Source organism: Grampus griseus, assembly GCF_964374135.1.
Source record: "Grampus griseus genome assembly, chromosome: 3".
Classification (NCBI taxonomy): Eukaryota; Metazoa; Chordata; class Mammalia; order Artiodactyla; family Delphinidae; genus Grampus; species Grampus griseus.
Window position 1 is genome coordinate 42,577,690 of NC_139019.1, and position 22,583 is coordinate 42,600,272.

The 22,583-nt window shown below is 37.1% G+C and overlaps 1 protein-coding gene across 3 annotated transcripts in view; it reads right to left on the minus strand.

Annotated features, from left to right (window-relative positions):
- Positions 1-22,583, minus strand: part of SLC38A9 (solute carrier family 38 member 9) — a 98,613-nt gene that overhangs the window by 71,045 nt on the left and 4,985 nt on the right. For 2 of the 3 annotated variants that reach the window (XM_082651752.1, XM_082651750.1), the window contains exon 2: positions 8,463-8,610. In XM_082651752.1, the coding sequence (XP_082507878.1) occupies positions 8,463-8,575 (113 nt within the window). In that variant the 5' untranslated portion in view covers positions 8,576-8,610. Of the gene's footprint in view, positions 1-8,462; positions 8,611-22,583 lie in introns of those variants that run through there. The other variant, XM_082651751.1, reaches the window with a different exon arrangement.

Below are 22,583 nucleotides of genomic sequence, written 5' to 3' on the forward strand. Positions count from 1 at the left end.
TACATATATCAACTGAAGGACATTTGGATTGTTTCCACTTTTGGCTATTATAAATGTTATGGACATTTCTTTATATTTGTGTGGACATATGTTTTCAATTCTCTTGGGTATATACCTAGGGGTGGAATTGTTAGGTCAAATGATAATTCTATATTTACATTTTTAAGAATTATCAAACTGTTTTTCAAAAGTGGCTATACCAAAAAAAAAAAAAAGTGGCTATACCAGTTGCAAAAGGAGTCACGGGTATGAAATGAATAGTATGGGGAATACAGTCAGTGTAATATCTTTGTATGGTGACAGATCGTAACTAAACTTATCGTGCTGGTCATTTTAAAATGTACAGAAATATCAAATCACTATGTTATGTAATGGGAACTAACATAGTGTTGTATGTCAATTATACTTCAAAACCAAACAAATTCATAGAAAAAGAGACTGGATTTGTGGTTACCAGAGGCAGGGTGAGGGTGGGGAATGCATGAAGGCAGTGAAAAGCTACAAACTTTCAGTTACAAGATAAATAACTACTAGTGATGTAATGTACAACATGATAAATATAGTTAACATTTCTGTGTTACAGATGAAAGTTGTTAAGAGAGTAAATCCTAAGAGTTCTCATCATAAGGAAAAAAATTTTTCTATTTTTTGAAGTTTGTATCTATATGAGATGGTGGATGTACACTAAACTTATTGTGACAATCATTTCATAATGTATGTAACTCAAATCATTATGGTGTATACCTTAAACTTATACAATGCTGGATGTCAATTATATCTCAAAAAACTGGAAGGAAAAGAGAGTGGCCATACCATGTTTCCATCCCACTAGCAACGTTTAACGACCATGCCCTCTTTTTAAGCAATTATTTTTAACACCCAAATTTACTAGCCTTAATAAAATAGACCAATTATTCCTCAATAAAGCTGAAATAAATAACATAGAAAATATTCATAAAAATAGGGACTTCGCTGGTGGCTCAGCGCTTAAGAATCTGCCTGCCAATGCAGGGGACACAGGTTCGAGCTCTGGTCCAGGAAGATCCCACATGCCATAAAGCATAAAGCCATAAGCCCGTGCACCACAACTACTGAGCCTGCGCTCTAGAGCCCGTGAGCCACAACTACTGAGCCTGTGTGCCGCAACTACTAAAGCCCACGTGCCTATAGCCCATGCTCTGCAACAAGAGAAGCCACCACAATGAGAAGCCTGCACCCCCACTCCCCAAAACTAGAGAAAGCCCGTGTGCTGCAACGAAGATCCAATGCAGCCAAAAATAAATAAATAAATTTATAAGAAAAATAATAAAAAATAAAAATAATTCTCTAACTATAATAAAGGAGAAACAAAATAAAATAACAAATTTTAATATGTAAGTTGTAGGCCATAACAACAAAGAATGAACACCAATGCCTACATCAATTTATAATGAATAAGACAGGATTTAAGAGAAGATTCAGCTATTCTACAGAAGAGGTATAAGAAAATAAAAAATCAGAGGTATTGGTAGATATAAAAACTCGTGTTAGAATAAACAAGTCATATATGAATTTGAGGAAATGCAAATTTAAATTTGATGAAATTCAAATGCAAATATGAGATATGAATTGTTGGAATTCAAATTCAAATTTGAGAGAAATAACCTTAATTGAAGTAGTGAGAACATGCCAAGATAAATTATAAACTAACTGAAATAGAAAAAATGAGGAAGTGTGATGCTGTTGCAATGAATCAGGCTTCTTAAATTAAGTATAGCACCAAAGTAATTTTCTATGTTACTGTATAGAAAACATATTTCCTCACTTAAAATGTTGAGGCATTCATTTCTCTCTTAATATTTAAAAGATCTTGGAAACCATACCTTGTGACAAAGGAATACAGAACAGATTGCAAGAAGAAATCTTAAAAAAAGAAGCCAGAGAAAAAAATGTAATAGCCTTTTGGAGACAATTTCAGACTAAGACTAAAAAATAACAGGCAAGCCAAAGATACATAATCTCAGTATGTTATTTTTACATCAGTTCCTTATCTTTGGGTTACAGTCATCCATTAGGCTTTTAACAAGATCCATAAATTTCATGTGCTTCCATAATTTTAAAACACTTGATTTTAAGTCTTTGTTAAAAGGAGTTTCACTTTTCTTATTGTACATTTGCAATTGGTTTCATTGCTTTTGCAGTAATAGTATAATTACTTGTGAAAGGAAAATCCAAATGGAGTTGGTATTGCTGAGAGCTCTCTAAAATGGAGCCAGGAAGCCATAAGGAATTGTGACTTACGCATGTCTCAGCCTGGATGGAGTGTGACCTTTTGACCTTACAATCAAGTCATCCAGAACATATGCCAGAAACTCAAGATACTTATTGGATCCTTACCCTAAAATAACTAGTGACAGTCTATCTACCTGTAGGACCCCTATCCTAAAACAACTTGTGAGTCCTTAAGGATAAATCACAATCCTTCCCAGGCAATTTTTAACAACCTCGTGGCTTTTTGTCTTTATAAGCCCCTGACTCTTTTTCTTCCTCAGAACACTCTTTCAGGATTACCCAAATCTGTGTCTCCCGAATTATAATTTTAAGACCCCCCCCCAATAAACTCTTTTCTTATTTGCAGCCCCCTGCATTATTTTTTTTTGGTTTACACACTAAAAGCCTTTTCAACTATATACTTGGAGATGTTATAATACTGAGTAGACAGAGAAAGATGCTAGCCCAACTCTTCATACCCTTTCCTCCCAACAAAACACACTTGATTGGTGCTAATGAGCACCGGTCAAACTCATTAGGCTCCCTCTTTCTTCAGGCTTGTCCAAATAATGTCAATGAGGGAGGAAGAAAGGGAAGAAAATAAAGCATTAGTTTAGAGGCAACGAAGGAAACAGCAAAATCAGACAGACCAGAGAGAATAAGGAAAGAAATGGAAGCAACTCAGGCAAGCAGATATGGATACAAAAGGATAGTTAAGCAAACAAAGACATCTGGAAAGAGAGACAGAAGTAAAAGAACCTATGAACTTGAGAGAATAAAAAGGTTCTGATGGGACTAGAAATAAGATCCCATTCTAACAAAGTCCATAGTTAGATTTATTTATTTATTTATTTATTTAAATCAATTAATTTATTCTTGGCTGCATAGGGTCTTCGTTGCTGTGCGCAGGTTTTCTCTAGTTGTGGCGAGAGGGGCTACTCTTCGTTGTGGTGCGCTGGCTTCTCACTGCAGTGGCCTCTCCCGCTGCAGAGCATCGGCTCTAGGCACATGGGCTTCAGTAGTTGTGGCACACGGGCTCAGTTGCTCCACGGCATGTGGGATCTTCCCGGACCAGGGCTTGAACCCATGTCCCCTGCATTGGCAGGAGGATTCTTAACCAGTGCACCACCAGGGAAGTCCCTTTAGTTAGATTTAAAGCATCTCTGAATCCATGGCCAGGGTTGCTCTCTTCAAGCGTTTAGCAAAAAGAGTTCCACTGGAGAAAAATAATGGTGGAGAGTGGGGAGAAGAGAGGTTAGAGAAGTGGACTAAAAAGGGAGAGAAAAGAGGAGAGGGAAGAGAGTAGGGAGAAAAGGAGGAAGGAGAGGGAAGGGTACAGAAGTTGTAATACAATCAGCAAGTTGGTATCAGCTCCATGGCACTGATAAATGGTTAAGGGCCCTGGTCCTGTCTATTTAACATAGATGGCAAGTTCCTCAAAATGCAATTTATGCAGCTCTGGAAGCCAGTCCTCCTGGGAAAACTACTTTTCTAGCTCTGTATAAATCCCCAACTATGAAACTACCAAGCCTCAATAATCACTGTTATTGGTCCAGGGCACATTAATAGATAAACTCTTCACTTTGTTATGCGCCCCCCGACCCAGGACCACAAATACCAAAAAGAATCAATTCAGCCTGCTATTCAGCGATAGTATTATTGACAGATGAAAGTGAGAGGCCAGTTTACAGATGTGTAGACAAGTAGACACTCTAAAAAAAAAAAAAATAGGGGCCATAAGCATGCTTAGTATGTTTGAAGGGCACCCGGAACTGCCTATTTTCAATGTCTACCTCTACCCCACTGGCTTACCAGAGTACTTGAAATGTTATCAATTAGAAAAATCTAACCTTTAGGTTAGGCTTTTATTTATTTATTTAATTTATTTATTTTTGTCTGTGTTGGGTCTTCATTGTTGCGCGTGGGCTTTCTCTAGTTGCAGTGAGAGGGGGCTACTCTTCATTGTGGCGCACGGGCTTCTCATTGCGGTGGCTTCTCTTGTTGCAGAGAACAGGCTCTAGGCACGTGGGCTTCAGTACTTGTGGTGTGTGGGCTCAGTACTTGTGGCTCACGGTCTCTGGAGCACAGGCTCAGTAGTTGTGGTGCACGGGCTTAGCTGCTCCGCGGCATGTGGGATCTTCCCGGACCAGGGCTCGAACCCGTGTCCTCTTCATTGGCAGGCAGATTCTTAACCACTGTGCCACCAGGGAAGCCCTAGGTTAGGCTTTTATATTCTAGGATTCTCCTTATTAAAATGCAAACAGCCATGGAAAAGTAATAGAGTAGGTCTTTGACACATCAGATTGTTTGCCATCGTAACACCTAAACAGACAAGAAAGCCCTGCACGAATAGGACAGATAAGCACTAGTGAATAAGGGGAGGAAGAAAAAGTATAACTTACAAAGCACTGTCTAGAGGAAATTTTTGAGTGAATTCCCTGAGAAAAACTGGGCACGTAGAGAGGAGCAAGAAAGCCCTAGGTCCTGGGAAAAAAGGAAGAGGAAACAGAGTTTGAAAAAATGGAAAAAGGGAAGTGCAAAGCCAAATTAACCACTTCACAATTTGGTTTCAGGCTGGCTGGAGTGGTCAACTCCCAAAGGTCATAATCCCAGAGTAGCAGCAAAGCATGAAGCAATCCTGAATACCAGGTCTAATATTTGGTTACCAGAAAGTCTGGGAAAAGCAGGAAAACAATCTCTAAGACCAGTGATTGCCAATGGAATATTATCAAATACAGTATAGCAGATTTCTAAACCTTCCTGTCCTGCCACACACATTCCTCACTCCACCCCAAACCAGGTAAAAAAAACTAATAGGGGAGGGGAGGGGAGGAGAGGGGAGGGGAGTGGAGGCATGCAGAGGGAAAAGTGGATTTGTATAGTTTGCAAAAGGTCCCTAAATAATCCAAATAATTATGACATGTATCATTCCTCTACAGTGACAAGCTCCTTCTTCCACCTAAGTCTAATTAGACCCCAGGTCCAACAAAATGATAAGCAGGTCCAGCACGTTATCTTTTAGTCCAAAGCAGTTCTTAAAATTCTTATATTTGAACCAAAACATGATTTTGACTGCCACCTAGTGGAAGAGATAAAGTCAACCACAAACTAAACTGAGGATAAGCAATCTAAAATTATCAAATGTTGTTCTTTATATTCTAACAGCCTAAGACAGTTTCCAAAAGTGTGGTTATATGTAAGATGATTTTAGGTAGCACAAGGATAAACGCTATTTTAACTACTTGGTATTTACTGCAATGCATATTAGAAAAAAGTATAAACAATACTTCATTTCACGAATACATGAAGATGAGGCTAAATTAACCCTAATTTTTCAACGTTAATAAATTTTAAAAAATATTAAATTATAATATTACACAGGTGGTACTGGGATATCACCAAAGTCATAAGGTGACTCTAAAATGACTGAAGTTTTGGAAATAGTTGTCTAAGTTGGTTCTTCTAATTGAAGACACTTCCCTCACTGTGTCTGAGATTTATGTATATAAAGTGAAATAACAATGTTTTAAGGTACTCCTGTTTTTTTCCTCATCAAATAAGTTTCTGAAATTATTTCACAAGCAAATTAGCATTCAATACTGCTAAACCCCTATAAATATTTGCCTTCCTTGAAACATGCTTACCTAGATAGTTATCCTGATTGAAAATAGTTGATTCCCTCTTATTTTGACAAGTTTCATTATAGAAAATATATTTCCATTTAACCTACACGGTTAAACAAATTCTCAGAGAACTGTTTGAACTCCTGCCAACCTACTGCAGTGGAATACACTTTAATGACCTATGTTCTATTGTCACAGTGGTCAATTATTTATCATAGAATTTAGAGGTTTCAAGAAAATCCTGAGCATTTAATCAGCATTCATTAGTCCTTGTATTCACTGATATTGGAACATATAAGTGAAAATTACAAGATTCATTTCATTATCTTCTCTGATGGCCACCTTAAATGACAAAGATAAATTTGTCATGTGATAAATTTCACACTGCTCTAGCTGCAAAAAAGACTAAAAAATTAAGTATCTGGAAAACGGAAATGGGATTATCAAGACTAGCTTAAACCAATCCTCCTTCATCTCCTGGATTGGAAACTACTTCGATTCTTAACACGGTTAGGCTTCTGCTGGCAAAGAGGTGGGGTTGATGAATAGTTGGGCATTTCCCAAATAGTAATCTGCCACACGTCCCACCTCAAGCACTCAGTTTCCTTCTGAGGAGGCAACCACTCTTACAGTTTCCCATTTATTCCCCCAGAGTCATTTATACATATTTGCATAATATATAACTTGTTAATGTTGTTTTTACCCAAATGGTAGTATACTATATACACTGCTCTGCACTTCACTTTTTTCATTTAACAAAATAAGTTGAAGACTTGTTCCATTTTGATATGTAATAAAGCCACTTCCTTCTTTTCAATGGGTGAAAAATATTCCATTGTATCAATGTGCCATAATTTATTTATCCAGTCCTATAAGAAAAGACATTTTAGTTGTTTTCAAACTTTTGCTATTATAAAAAATAGTGCATTAAACAACCTTGTGCATATATTATTTGACATTGCAAATTAATGCTTAGAAATGAAATTGTTGGGCCATGTAAACTTTGGAATTGGTTGCTGGCATGTTTTTTGGTGAGGGGCAGATCACATTAACTTTATGGATTAAAATTTAAAGAGCATGACATTTTATTTTAGAGTCTTCCCTACTGAGACCAGTATATGCCTTTTTGTTACATGTCTTATCTTATTAATTCTAATATGCACATTTAATCATTTCTAAAATATGGATGCATCTCATAATTCAGGACATCTTTTAATCACTGTCAGCCAGGTGGCAGTCATGAAAGTAATTATTTCTGGTGGCACGAAGGTAACTGTCACCTGTGATCGTTTCAGTCATCAAACCATTTAGGGACCATTTAAGGAAGAAATGTGAGCCACAGTGTTTAGAAAGCTTTCTGTGACACCTTCTGGTAAGATCAGGAAAGTGCAAGCATCAAAACTAAAAAGTGTCAGTGACTAGGAAGAAAATTCTTTCAAGAAATGTTACACTATCAATGTTCTCAGTGATACTAAGGACAATTTTGTGTGGGCAGGAAAAAAAACACTGATTTTGATGAATGCAAGTCAAAAAGTGATTCAGAAGAATTAGACTCTATATGCGAAGAATCAGATTTGTAATATCTTAACCAATATATTTTGTTTATATTTTTATTTTTATAATTACAAGAGTTCTTCTAGTAAACATCAAAATAAAATTCTAAGTCCAAAGAAATTGTTGCATCAGAGGTATGGGTAGCAGTTTATGTATTATATTAAAAACAAAAACAACAGGGACTTCCCTGGCGGCACAGTGGTTAAGACTCTGCACTCCCAATGCAGGGGGCCCGGGTTCGATCCCTGGTCAGGGAACTAGATCCCACATGCATGCCGCAACTAAGAGTTTGCATGCCACAACTAAGGAGCCCAGCTGCCACAACAAAGACATGGCGAAACCAAATAAATAATAAATAGCTAAAAAAAAAGCAGCACAACTTATAATCAGCATCTCAGATTTGAAGAAATATTCTACATGTTATTTTAGGTCTCTCAGTAGTATTTTAAAGTTTCTCTCATATAGATTTTGCACATCCTTAAGGCTATTCCTATGTATTTTATCTTTTTCTTCATTATATTTTCTCATCAGAATGCTATTTATTTTTGCCTGTTTTGTAAACAACCACGTTACTGAATTCTTATTATTTATAATAATTTTTCAGTGGATTCTTTTGGGTTTTCCAGGTATGCAATGAAATAAATTTTAAACTCTACTTATCTTAAACTATCTGCTGGAATTTAAGCTCAATGAAGGTAAGGATTACGTATTACTTTTACTGTTCTATCCCCAGCACCTCGCATATTACCTTGCACAAATCAGATAATCAATATGTATTTGTTAAATGAGTTATATGCATCTTACTTCATAAAACTTCCCAACCACCCCTGACAGACAAGTGGAGTTTAGTATAAAAAGTCAGATATAAGTGAGAAAAGAGTATTTATATTTATTCTCCACCACATACAAACATACAGATCCTGTAAGAAACTGGATATTTTATAATCAAAGTTATATATATTTGGTTATAATTAGTTGTATATTAATAATTAAAAACCTTAATTATAAAATAAATATTTTATTTTAAACACTTACCTTTTGGATCTTATATCTGATGAATCAAACTGGATATTCATAGGTCCAGGATTTATTTCATTATCTACCTCAGGGATGAGAAGATGGCTAGAATCACTATCCATATTTGCCATCTTTTCTCAGACTCTAAGCACTGAAGAAGTCAGTCCTATAATAAATCCGAAAAGAGAAACAATTTAAAGTTTAATTTAAAAAGTATTTTATTAATAGGTAATATATTTGCATGCATAAGAAACTGAAAAAACACAGGAATTTGCTGAAGATATCTTAATGAGCTACATGCCTAAAATATTTATATTATCAGAAACCTGTTAAGTTGAAATGGAGTTACTGCTTATTTTTCAGCTTAGTAAAAAAGAAGCACGGCAATCCATTTCCAGTAATAAAATAGATTAGGCTACTTGGACTCATTTTCCTGCAGAAAACAACTAAAAATACTAGATAAAATATTATTATTATTTTTTTAAATCAGAGATCTCATACATTCATTTTATTTTATTTATTTTTTTGTCTGTGAAATATATTAAAACTTTGCTGATGACAGCTGGAAATCAAAACATTAAAACTTTTAACATAATAAAATAGCTGTGTTTGTGAAGATCTTTTAAAAGTTTCCTAAACCAGTAAGAGAGAAAAATTAAAAAGTAGTGAATATAATACAAATTAAACATCAATTGAAAATAGGAGTCAGTGTGTTAAAAAAAAATTAATAAGAGGTTGGTCAGGTATAAAGGAAGTCATCTTAAATTTCTAATACTGTTACAGTATGTACAGCACAGCTGAGGTAGGGTGATGAACAATATGACCTCTTGAAGCCCTTTACAATCTTTGTTGTTGTTGTTTTTTCCTTATTTTTTTATACAGCAGGTTGGATACAATATTTTTTAAAAATTTTTGAAAAGCACCTTTTAGTAAGGAAAAGCAGGCCATTTGCAGGTGAATTTAAGGAACCTAGAAAGTAAGTAGCTCAAAGAAGTTGCTTCTGCTCTGAGGGTATTTGCTGTGCCAGGAGAAACTGGGCTGAGGTTTTCAAGACCTTGTGAAGTATTAAGAAAATAGAAGACAAAACCCAAGATTCACCCAAAGTAAGGAACGACTGTAGTAAGAAATCATCTCCTCTCCGTACTTCCCATACAGCTGGGACTACAAAGAACTTTACCATCAGATTAGGAGTAAACAAGAAGTAAAAGTGCCTCACTCCCTCACAAAGGAATAACAAACAAGTTTTCTTGACAATGACTACAGCCTGTATGTGTATGTGTATGTGTGTGTGTGTGTGTGTGTGTGTGCTTGAGGGAAATATTATATACCACAAACTGCACCTCATATGGATTTGCAAGGTGATCAAAGAACACTTAAACCTGTGAATATAATTTCAGGCTACTTGCTTGGTAGAGCTTATAGGCAATTGGCCGAAGCAAATGTAAATCTTTTCTATGAGGATACAGAAAAGATTGATCCTAGGCCTCAAAAGACTTGCTAACAATCTTTCAAGAACAATGAACAGTACATAGTCAAAAATAACCTAGCATATAAAGAAACAAAGTACTATTAGTAAGAACCAGAAGAAATAGCAGAAACAGATCCACAAAGGCTTCAACTATAGGGATATCAGAATAAGATTATAAAATAATTATGTATCCTATGTTTAAACAAATAAAGGAAAAAGCAGACATTTTCAAAAAGTAACAGCATATTTGAAAAGGACCAGAATGAATGTTTAGGCCTAAATAAATAAAAAAAAGAAAAAATATAGTAACACAAAATGTAATAGCCAAAATTTAAAACTCAATGGATGCATTTTAAAGTTGAAGAGAGGGCGTTGGCAACATGGTAGAATAAAAAGCTACCTTTATCTTTCCCCTTCAACCAGTAAACCAGTAAAACATCCACAACACAACAAAGGTGCCTCTGCCCAACATACTAGGATGCTTGAGAATCCCACACATCTGTACATCTACAAGTGAGTGGACTGGAACACACAGAGGAGGGGAACTGAGGGAGGGAGAAACCAAGGGAAGAGCAAAGGCAGTGCCTGTAATCCTACCCCTCTGGCTACAGCAGCTGAGACTGCAGCCCCAGAGTACTGGGTAGCAGCAGGGGAGGCAGGGCACATGACTCCTGCCTCAACAGCCCCCATGGCCACAGAGGCAGAGACGTAGAACCTTACAACACTGAAAACAGCAACGGTGCCCATGCAATCCTGGCTCTTCTTCCCTTTCGTCTCCCTCCCCCCTGCAGTGTCAGAGTCTGTGACTCAGGAGATCCTGGATGCGAAGGAAGAGTCCACCGTCCTGGCTGATGATGCCAGTGACAGTAGCAGAAGCAATGCACCAACAACCCTGGAGGCACAAGAAGCAATAATGAGGACCCAGGGTAATGCCACTAACAGAGGTGATGGACGATGGAGAGTAAGGGCTCAAATATATAACCAGAGTTGGCTCAAGTAAGAAAAACCAAAAGATTGTGCTATAGCACCACCTACTGGAAAGAAAAAGAAAGGCCTCAATTTCTAATCTGTTTAACTCATTATAATCAAGCAAAAATGTAAAAAAAAAAAAAAAAATGTGCCTGTGGAGAAACAGCTCAAATGTGCCTGCAGAGAAACAGCTCAAGTGTGCCTGCGGAGAAACAGCTCATCAGGCACCATGAACCACAGTAACAGTGCACTACAAAAAGAAAATGACAATCCTCCAGAAACCAAACATAAAGTCATGCAATATTGTGATCTAATTGATAGAGAATTCAAAATAGCTGTTATGAAGACACTCGACAAGCTACAAGTTTTCTTGTAGAAAGGCAGTTTCAATGAGCTCAGGAATAAAATTAATGAACAAAAGTAACAAAGAGATTGAAACTAAAAAAGAGCTAAACGGAAATTCTAGAGCTGAAGAATTCAATAAATGAGATGAAGAATGAAGTAGAAAGCAATGGAAATAGAGCAGACCAAATGGAAGAGAGAATTGGCAAGCTTGAAGACAGAAATCTAGAAATGATACAAGAGCAAAGAGAAATAAGATTTTTTTTTTTTAATGAGGAAATTCTACAAGAGTTATCCGATTCTTTTAGGAAGGGCAACATTAGGGTAGTGGGTATCCCAGAAGAGAGAAGGGAACAGAGTTTACTTAAAGAAATAATAGCTGAGAACTTCCCAAACCTGGGGAAGGAATTGGATATACAAATCTATGAAGCTAAGAGAACACCTAATTACCTCAATGCAAAAAGACCTTCTCCGAGACACATTATATTAAAATCATCAAAAGTCAATACAGGGCTTCCCTGGTGGCGCAGTGGTTGAGAGTCCGCCGGCCGATGCAGGGGACACGGGTTCGTGCCCCGGTCTGGGAAGATCCCACATGCCGCGGAGCGGCTGGGCCCGTGAGCCATGGCCACTGAGCCTGCGCATCCGGAGCCTGTGCTCCGCAACGAGAGAGGCCACAACAGTGAGAGGCCCGCGTACCGCAAAAAAACAAACAAACAAAACAAAACAAAAGTCAATACAAAGAAAAAATTTTAAGGGCAGCCAGGGGAAAAAGGATGATAACCTACAAAGGAACCCCCATTTTACTGTCAGCAGATTTCTCACCAGAAACTCTACAGGCCAGGAGGGAGTGGGATTATATTCTCAAAATACCGTGACAGATAAAAACTTTCACCCAAGAATACCCTATCTAGCAAAGTTATCATTCAGATATGAAGGAGAAATAAAGACTTCCCCAGATAAACAAAAGCTGAGGAAGTTCATCAACACTAGACCTGTCTTATAAGAAATGTTGAAAGGAGCTGTTTTACCAGAAACTAAAAGGCAAAAGTACACAGCATTTTGAGTAAGGTGATAAATAGATGAAATCAGAAAATTGCAACTCTTTATTAGAATAGGTTTGTAAACACTTTATTATAGTGGAAAGGTAAAGGGAGGGAATAGAAAAAAATTTCAATTGGGTAACAAACTCACAATATAAAAAGGGATAGTTTGAGAAAACAAAAACACAAAAGGGGAAGAGGAAAAGGACAGAATCCATATAGGTAAATGTAGCTAAGATGCTATCAGCAGGGACTTCCCTGGTGGCACAGTGGTTAAGAATCCACCTGCCAATGCAGGGGACATGGGCTCAATCCCTGGTCTGGGAAGATCCCACTTGCCTCAGAACAACTAAGCCCATGCGCCACAACTACTGAGCCTGAGCTCTAGAGCCTGTGAGCCACAACTACTGAAACCCGTGTGCCTAGAGCCCATGCTCCACAACAAGAGAAGCCACCACAAGGAGAAGCCCGTGCACCACAACGAAGAGTAGCCCCCGCTCACTGCAACTAGAGGAAGCCCGTGCCCAGCAACAAAGACCCAGTGCAGCCAAAAATAAATAAGTAAATAAATAAATAAATGAATTTTAAAAAAAAGATGCTACCAGCAGAAAACGTACTATTTTATGCATGACAATTTTATACAAACCCAATGGAAACCACAGAACATAAATCCAGAGCAAAGACATGACACATAAAAAAAGAGGAAACTGAGAAAAACATCATAGAAAAACACCAAACCAAAATGGTAGATGGAAACACAAGAAAAAAGAAATAATGGAGATGTAGAGTAACCAGAAAACAAAAGATAAAATGGCGATACTGTCTTCATCTATCAATAATCACCTAATTGTAAATGGACTGAATTCACCAATTCAAAGACACAAAGTGGCTGGATAGGATAATTCATCAAGAAGACATTACAGCAAAGTGATTCAGTTATACATACGTGTGTGTGTGTACACACACACACACACACACACACACACAAACATATATTCTTTTTTAGATTCTGTTCCCTTATAGGTATTACAAAATACTGAGTATAGTTCCCTGTGCTATACTTCAATAAAAAATTAAATTAAATTAAAAAAAAAGACATCACAGTTACTAATATACATGCACCTAACATAGGAACACCAAAACATATAAAACAATTATTAACAGACCTAAAGGGAGAAATTGAGAGCAACACAATAATAGTAGGGGACTTCTAACACCTCACTTACATCAAAGGATAGATCAACTGAGGAAGTCAACTGAGAAACAGTGGCCTTAAATGAAACGTTAAACCAGGTGGATTTGATAGATTTGTACAGAACATTCCATCCAAATGCAGAATACACATTCTTCTCAAGTGCACATGAAACTTTCTCAAATGACAGACCATATGTTGGGAAACAAAATAAGTCTCAATAAATTTAACAACACTGAAATTATATCAAGTATATTTTCCAGTCACCATAGTATGGAACTAGAAATCAACTACAAACAAAAGCTGGAAAATATATGGAGACTAAACAACATGCTACAGAACAACTACTGGATCAAAGAAGAAGTCAAAAGAGAAATCAAAAATTACCTGAAAATAAATGAAAATGAAAATACATCAAACCAAAATCTTTGGGATGCAACAAAAGTGGTACTAAGAGGGAAGTTTATAGCAATACAGAACTACCTTAAGAAACAAGAAAAATCTGAAATACTTTATCTTTCACCTAAAAAAACTAGAAAAAAGAGAACAAATAAAACCCAAAGTCAGTAGAAGGAGGGAAATAATATTGATCAGAGTGGAAATAAGTGAAATAGACTAAAAAGGCAATAAAAAAGATCAATGAAACCAAGAGCTGGTTCTTTGAAAAGATAAACAAACCTTTAGCTAGACATAGTAAGGAAAAAATGCTGATAAATAAAACTACAAATGAAAGAGGAGAAATAACAACAGATAACACAGAAACAAAAAGGATTATAAGAGATTATGAACAGTCATACACCAACAAATTGGACAACCTAGAAGGGACCAATTCTCAGACTCATACAATCTTCCAAGACTGAATCACAAAGAAATAGAAAATCTGAATAAACCAATCACTAGTACAGAGATTGAAATAGTACTCAAAAAAGCTTCCAAAAACAATAGTCTGGGACCAGACAGCTTCACAGGTGAATTCCATCAAACATTAAAAGAAGATTTAATAACTATCCTTCTCAAACTCTTCCAAAAGGAGGAAATGCTTCCCAACTCATTTTACGAGGCTAACATCACCCTGACACCAAAATCAGACAGAGACAACATAAAAAAAGAAAAATTATAGCCCAATATCTCCGATGATCATAGATACAAAAATCCTCAACAAAATATTAGCAAACTGAATACATCAATACAGTAAAAAGATTATATGCCATGATCAGGTGGGATTTATTCCAGGCATGCAAGGATGGTTCATTATCTGCAATTCAATCAATGTGATACACCACATTAACAAAATAAAGGATAAAAACCATATGACCTTATCAACGGATGCAGAAAAAGTATCTGACAAGATTCAACACCCATTTATGATAAAAACTCTCAATAAAGTGGGTATAGAAAGAATGTACCTCAACATAATAAAGGTCATATGTGACAAACCCAGCAGCTACACATACTCAGTGGTGAAAAACTGAAAGCTATCCTCCTAAATCAGGAACAAGACAAGAATGGCCCCTCTCACCACGCTTATTCAACATAGTATTAAAAGACGGTATCCATCCATCTCCTTCTTCCTACCTCCCTGGATGCTCCCCTGACCCCTGCAGGCAGCATCCTCAGTCCATCCTCACTGCCCCTGGCCACATGATGGGAACAGTGGTGGGTCTTGCACGCACGTCCGCGAACTGGCCTGCATCGGTCGTTCAGGGGAGGCGCTTGTTCCACCTAGGCCAGGGGTCTCAGGTCGAAAGGCAACATTCCACCAGAGGAAGTGGCGAGAGGGAAGGGGGGGTGCCCCTTGTAGCACTTCCTGCCTTGGTGCACTGCGTCTCTTCCACACCCTGCCATGGGCCCAGCGCACAGGTTGGGATGGGGAAAGGGGAGAGGCAAGTGCAGATGGCGGGGGCATTGGAGGGTGGTCCCACGGATCCCTTTCCTGGGGGAAACTTGGGGCTGGAGGGCAGCAGCAGCACGTGTCTGCTGCTGAACACATCTGTATCCAGGTCCTCTGCCACCCCTGGTGTGAGGAGTGGGCCAGGGGGCCTGGTTGGTTGCGGCCCTTGTGCTTTCTCCCTCTTCTAAAAAAAAAAAAAAGTCCTAGACAGAGCAAGTAGGCAAGAAAAAGAAATAAAAGGAATAAAAGAAATAAAAGGAATCCAAATTGGAAAGGAAGAAGTAAAATTTAATAGTCTGCAGATGATATGATACTATTAATAGAAAATCCTAAGGACACCACCAAAAAACTACTAGAACTCATCAATAAATTTGGTAAAGATGCAGATACAAAATTAATACTCAGAAGTCTGTTGTGTTTCCATACACTAACAATGAACTATCAGAAAGAGAAATTAACAAAATAATTGGGGGCTTCCCTGGGGGCACAGTGGTTAAGGATCTGCCTGCCAATTCAGCGGACACAGGTTTGAGCCCTGGTCTAGGAAGATCCTACATGCCGCAGAGCAACTAAGCCCGCGAGCCACAACTACTGAAGCCCAAGCACCTAGAGCCCGTGCTCCGCGACAAGAGAAGCCACCACAATGAGAAGTCCGCGCACCACAACAAAGAGTAGCCCCCGCTTGCCACAACTAGAGAAAGCCCGCATGGAGCAACAAAGATCCAACTCAGCCATAAATAAATAAATTTATTAAAAAAAGAAAATAATTGCCTTTACAATTGCAACAGAAAGAATAAAATACCTAGAAATAAATTTAAAGACACAAATAACTGGAAAGATATTCTGTGCTCATAAATTCAAAGAATTAACATTATTAAAATGTTCATAAGGCCTCCCTGGTGGCGCAGTGGTTGAGAGTCCACCTGCCGATGCAGGGGACACGGGTTCGTGCCCCGGTTCGGGAAGATCCCACATGCCGCGGAGCGGCTGGGCCCGTGAGCCATAGCCGCTGAGCCTGCGCATCCGGAGCCTGTGCTCCGCAACGGGAGAGGCCACAACAGTGAGAGGCCTGCGTACCACAGAAAAAAAAAAAAAAAAAATGCGCAGAGGAGATAAACAGACATTTTCCAAAGAAGACATATGGGTGGCCAACAGGCACATGAAAACGATGTTCAACATCATCAATTATTAGGGATTATTAGGGATCAAAACCACAATAAGATATCACCTCACACCCATTTGAATGGTTATTATCAAAAAGGCAAGAAATAACACGTGTTGGTGAGGATGTAGATATAAGGGAACACTTACACACTGTAGGTGGGAATGTAAACTGGTGCAGCCACTATGGAAAACAGTATGGAGATTCCTCAAAAATTTAAGAATGGAAGTAGCATATGATCCAGCCATCCCACTTCTTGGTGTTTATCCAAAGAAACACTAATTCAAAAAAGATATATGCACTCTTATGTTCATCACAGCACTATTTGCAATAGTATTGCAAGAAGTATTTCCAAAGTACAGAGACAACCTAAGTGCCCAATAATGAATGAATGGATAAAGAAGGTGTGGCATATACATACAATGAAACATTACTCAGCCATAAAAAAAAGATGAAACCTTGCCATTTATGACAACATGGATGAACCTTGAGGATATTATGTTAAGTGAAATAAGTCAGAGAAATAAATACTGTGTGATTTCACTTATATGTGGAATATAAAAAACAAAACAAATTAAATAAATAAATGAACAAACTAAACAAAAACAAATACATGGATACTGAGAATACTGAGTAGTGGTTATCAGAGGGAAAGGGGCAGAGAGAAGGGTAAAGGGGATCAACTGTATGGTGATGGATGGAAAGTAAATTTTTGGTGGTGAGCACACTGTAGGGTATACAGAAGTAAAAATATAATGAACAATTTTATAAGCCAATGGTACCTTAAAAACAAATCTATAAATAATACTAAATAAATAAAATTAGCAACCTTTATTAAAGAAATTGAAGAGAAAATTAATGTACTAGAAGATACATCAGAAGTTATCTAGAAAGTGGCAAAGAGAGAAAAAAAAAGGCAGAAAATGTGGGAGAGAGGTTAAAAGACAAGAAACAGAATGAGAAGGTCTAACATGCATGTAATTGGTGAACCGGAAAGAGGAGATAGCAGAGGTAATATTGAAGAGATAATGGCTTAGGCTTTTCGAGAATTCATAAAAGATAATGATCTGCAGATTCAAGAAGTTTAATGAATTCAAGCAGAATCAATAAACAATATGTTACAGAGTTGGAAAAAAAAATTAAAATTCCAGACCAAAGGGGGAAAAGATCAAGTGAAGTTCTTGGAATTAAAGTGTTCTAAAGCCCTTGTATTGGCCAGATCAACATTACACTTTGATGTGATGTATGGTGTAATTTTAAAGGTAACTACTAACATAATAGAAAACAATATATAACTTATAATCTAGGAGAGGGAGAAAGGAGAATGTTAAAAAATAAATGACTTAAAGAAAGGTAAGAAAGGAGAAAAAAATGTAAAAGAAGTAGGACAAATAGAAAGCATAAAATAGATAAGATCCTCCTGTTCTTTCTTAAACCCATGCTAATCAGGCTATCTTCCCCATCACTACACAAAACCTACTCTTATTAGACCAATGCCCTCCATATTGGTAAACTCAATTTCTCAGTCTTTAACTTGCTTGCCTTATCAGAAATATTTGCCACAAAGAATCACTCTCTTCCTTAATAAACTGATTCAACAGGGCTTCAGGTTTTACCTATATCTCTCTGGTCCCTCCTCCTTTTCTGTCTCCTTTGCTCACTGTTAGCTCCTTGTCTCCCTTAAAATTGTAGAGTCTCGGGCTTCCCTGGGTGGCACAGTAGTTAAAGGAATCTGCCTGCCAATGCAGGGGACATGGGTTCGATCCCTGGCCTGGGAGGATCCCACATTCCACGGAGCGGCTGAGCCCGTGCGCCACAACTGCTGAGACTGCGCCCTGGAGCCTGCGAGTCACAACTGCTGAGCCCGCGTGCCACAACTGCTGAGGCCTGCACGCCTAGAGCCCATGCTCTGCAACAGGAGAGGCCACAACAGTGAGAGGCCCGTGTACCGTAAAAAAAAAAAAAAAAAAGTCAAATAAAAATACTTCTTTTTTTTAAAACATATGCAGCCTCTTGAGTTTTTTCCTCTTTTTTTTTAAATGAAAAATTCTTCTTAGTAACAAAGAGCTAAGCAAATATTGCCAACATGCCACTATTATGTGATAGAGATGTTGGTCACATGTTCTATTCCCCAGCATGTGTTTTCTTTTGTTTCTTTCCTTTCCATTTCCCTATTCTGCTCTTCTGTGTTTCTGTTCAACAATTAAGCCAAAGCTCTCATTAACTTAGTGCTACTGAAGATAAATAATGTTAAATAAAAATGTTAAAGTATTACCTTATAAGGTAATAATAGTAATTTTAACAGTAACTTTTCAAAAAAGGCAAAACCATATACAGTTGACCCTTCAACAATGAGGAGTTAACTGTGCCTCTGCACAGTTGAAAATTGGTGTATAACTTGACAGTCAAGTATCTGCAATTCTGCATCTGTAGATTCAACCAATCATGGATGGTGTAGTACTGTAGTACATAATATTGAAAAAAATCCACATATAAGTGGATCTGAACAGTTCAAACCTGTGTTGTTCAAGGTCTACTGTATTACCATTTCCAATCAAGAAGGGCCTTATTTCTGTATCTTATAAAGAGTATGAACATAAAAATGATTATCTATTCTAAGATGAGACAACTAAAATACTGAGTAATGGTAAATTCTGAACAATATATTCATCCAACAAGTTCTCAATGAGCCTCTACAAGGTACTTGGGTACTGAGAAAAACAGAAAAAAAAAAAGTCATGGTCCCTATCCTCAAGAAACTTAAAAAATATAATTTATGAAGTCAAGAAGTCAGGTAATTTGTCCTAAATCACTTAAATAATAAAACCAAGCAGGATGCTAATAAACGATTATGATTTTCTGTTCTTCATTTCACTTTTAGCTCATATCTACACCACTTGCTAGTCGTGGCTCCCAAATTAGCTCTGTAATAGATCAGTGCAAGATTTATTCTTTTAAGGTAAAAAGTTTAGTTGACTATTTGAAACATAGAGCCATATAACATATATATTCAAATGTGGAGCATCAGAAATGATCTTGAATATAAAGTATACACTGATCAATAGTAACTGTTACTAAAATCTCACTAAGATAAAAGGAACTGTGAGTAAGCTAAGTAGTTTCATCAGAACAGTTAGTTGATATGCAAAAACAGAAGCCTGATTTTTCAGTTCCTTTTTTAATGTAATAAAACTGATTAATAATTCAGTTGACTTCTTTGGTCTTAAGTTTTAAAACTAAAGGCAGAATTAAGAGTACTTTGACCCACTAATTTACAAGACTAGGATTGACAGTCCTATTAAATATCCTTAGTCTAAAACTGTCAATTTCACTAAATAAAACTTGCAAAAAGTATCTCCTGGATGTAATGAGTAAAAACATTCTATATAAAATATCAATGAAAAATACATTTTAAATTAAGGTGGGTATCTAAGATCAGCAACAACTCAAGGATGCCCACTCTTGCCAATTTTATTCAACATAATATTGGAAGTCCTAGCCACAGCAATCAGGCAAGAAATAGAAATAAAAGGATTCCAAATTGGAAAGGAAGTAAAAAGGTAACACTCTGCAGATGACATGACACTACACATAGAAAATCCTACGATGCCACCAAAAAAGTAGTAGAGCTCAACAATGAATTCAGTAAAGTTGCAGGATACAAAATTAATATACAGAAATCTGTTGCACTTCTATACACTAAAAATGAATTACCAGAAGGGAAATTAAGAAAACAATCCCATTTACCATTGCATCAAAAAGAATAAAATACGTAGGAATAAACCTATCTCAGAAGGCAAAACAACTATACTTGGAAAATTATAAGACACTGATGAAAGAAATTGAAGACAACATAAACAGATGGAAAGGTATACTGTGTTCATGGATTGGAATTAATATTGTTAAAATGACCATACTACCCAAGGCAATCTACAGATTATTGCAATCCCTATAAAAATACCAAGGGCATTTTTCACAGAACCAGAACAAATAATTTTAAAACTTGTATGGAAACACAAAAGACCCCAAATAGCCAAAATAATCTTGAGAAAGAAGAACAGAGCTGGAGGAACAATGTTTCTTGACTTCAGACTATACTACAAAGCTACAATACTCAAAACACTATGGTACTGGCCAAAAAAACAGACAAATAGATCGACGGAACAGGATGAGAAAGCCCAGAAATAAACCCATGCACTTACGATCAATTAATCTGTGACAAAGGAGGCAAGAATATACAGTGGAGAAAAGACAGTCTCTTCAATAAGTGGTGCTGGGAAAACTGGACAGCCACATGTAAAATAATGAGATTAGAACATTTTCTCACACCATATATAGAAATAAACTCAAAATGGATTAAAGAACTAAATGTAAGACCAGAAACCATAAAACTCCTAGAGGAAAACATAGGCGGAACACCCTTTGCCATAAATCACAGCAACATATATTTTTGACCTGTATGCTAAAGCAGAGGAAATAAAAGCAAAATAGGACCTAATCAGACTTAAAAGCTTTTGTGCGGCACAAAGGAAACCACTGACAAAACAAAGAGACAACCTACTGAATGGGAGAAAATATTTGCTAATGATATGACTGATAAGGGGTCAATACCCAGAATATATAAACAGCTCATACAACTCAACAAAAAAACAAGCAACCCAATTTAAAAATGGGCAGATCTGAATAGACATTTTATAAAGAAGACATACAGATGGCCAACAAGCACAAGAAAAGATCCTCAACGTCAGTAATCATCTGGGAACTTCAAAACCACAATAAGATATCACCTCACACCCATTAGAATGGTTATCATCAAAAAAGTGAGAAATAACAAGTCTTGGTGAGGATGTACATATAAGGGAACCCTTATACACTGTTGGGGGAATGTAAATTGGTGCAACCACTGTGGAAAACAGTATGGCCAATTTCTCAAAAAACTGAAAATAGAACTACCATATGACCCAGCAATTCCACTCCTAGGTATATATCTGAAAAAAAAAGAAAACACTAATTCAAAAAGATACAGGTACCCCAATGTTCATTGCAGCATTATTTACAACTGCCAAGATACGGAAGTAACCTAAGTGTCCATCAACAGATGAATGGATAAAGAAGATGTGGTATATGTATAATGCAACACTACTCAGCCATAAAAAAGAATGAAATTTTGCCATTTGCAACAACATGGATGGACGTGGAAGGTATTATGCTAAGTGAAATAAGTCAGACAAAGACAAATACTGCATTATATCACTTATATGTGGACTCTAAAAAATAATACAAACTAGTGAATATAACAAAAAGGAAACAGACTTACAGAGAACAAACTAGTGGTTACCAGTGGAGCGAGGGAAGCAGGGAGGGGCAAGATATGGGTAGGGGATTAAGAGTTATAAACTATTATGTATAAAATAAATAAGCGGGCTTCCCTGGTGGCGCAGTGGTTGAGAGTCCGCCTGCCTATGCAGGGGACATGGGTTTGTGCCCCGGTCTGGGAGGATCCCACATGCCGCGGAGCAGCTGGGCCCGTGAGCCATGGCCGCTGAGCCTGCGCATCCGGAGCCTGTGCTCTGCAGCAGGAGAGGCCACGACGGGGAGAGGCCACGACGGTGAGAGGCCCGTGTACCGCAAAAATATATAAATAAATAAATAAGCAAGCTAGAAAGATATATTGTACAACACAGGGAATACAGTCAATATTTTAAAATAACTATAAATGCAGTATAACCTTTAAAAATTGTGAATCACTATTTTGTACACCTGTAACTTATGTAATATTGTACATCAACTGTATCTCAATTAGAAAAAAAGAAGGAAAAGGAAAATAAATAAAGATGGACATGGCATAGGAATTAAAAGCTTGGAAAATAAACATATAGTAGAGAAGTTATTAACTTTAGAGAGTTTTAAAAATATCATCTCAATTTAAAAAATTAAATATTTTAGAAATTGAAAAGTTGACTGTGAGGAAGCCAGTACCCCTTCATCAAAAAGAATAACTTAAAGAACTTGGGGGAAATTTATAAAAGAAAATCTAAAAGCACATAAAATAAAAGAAAATCTAAAGCACAT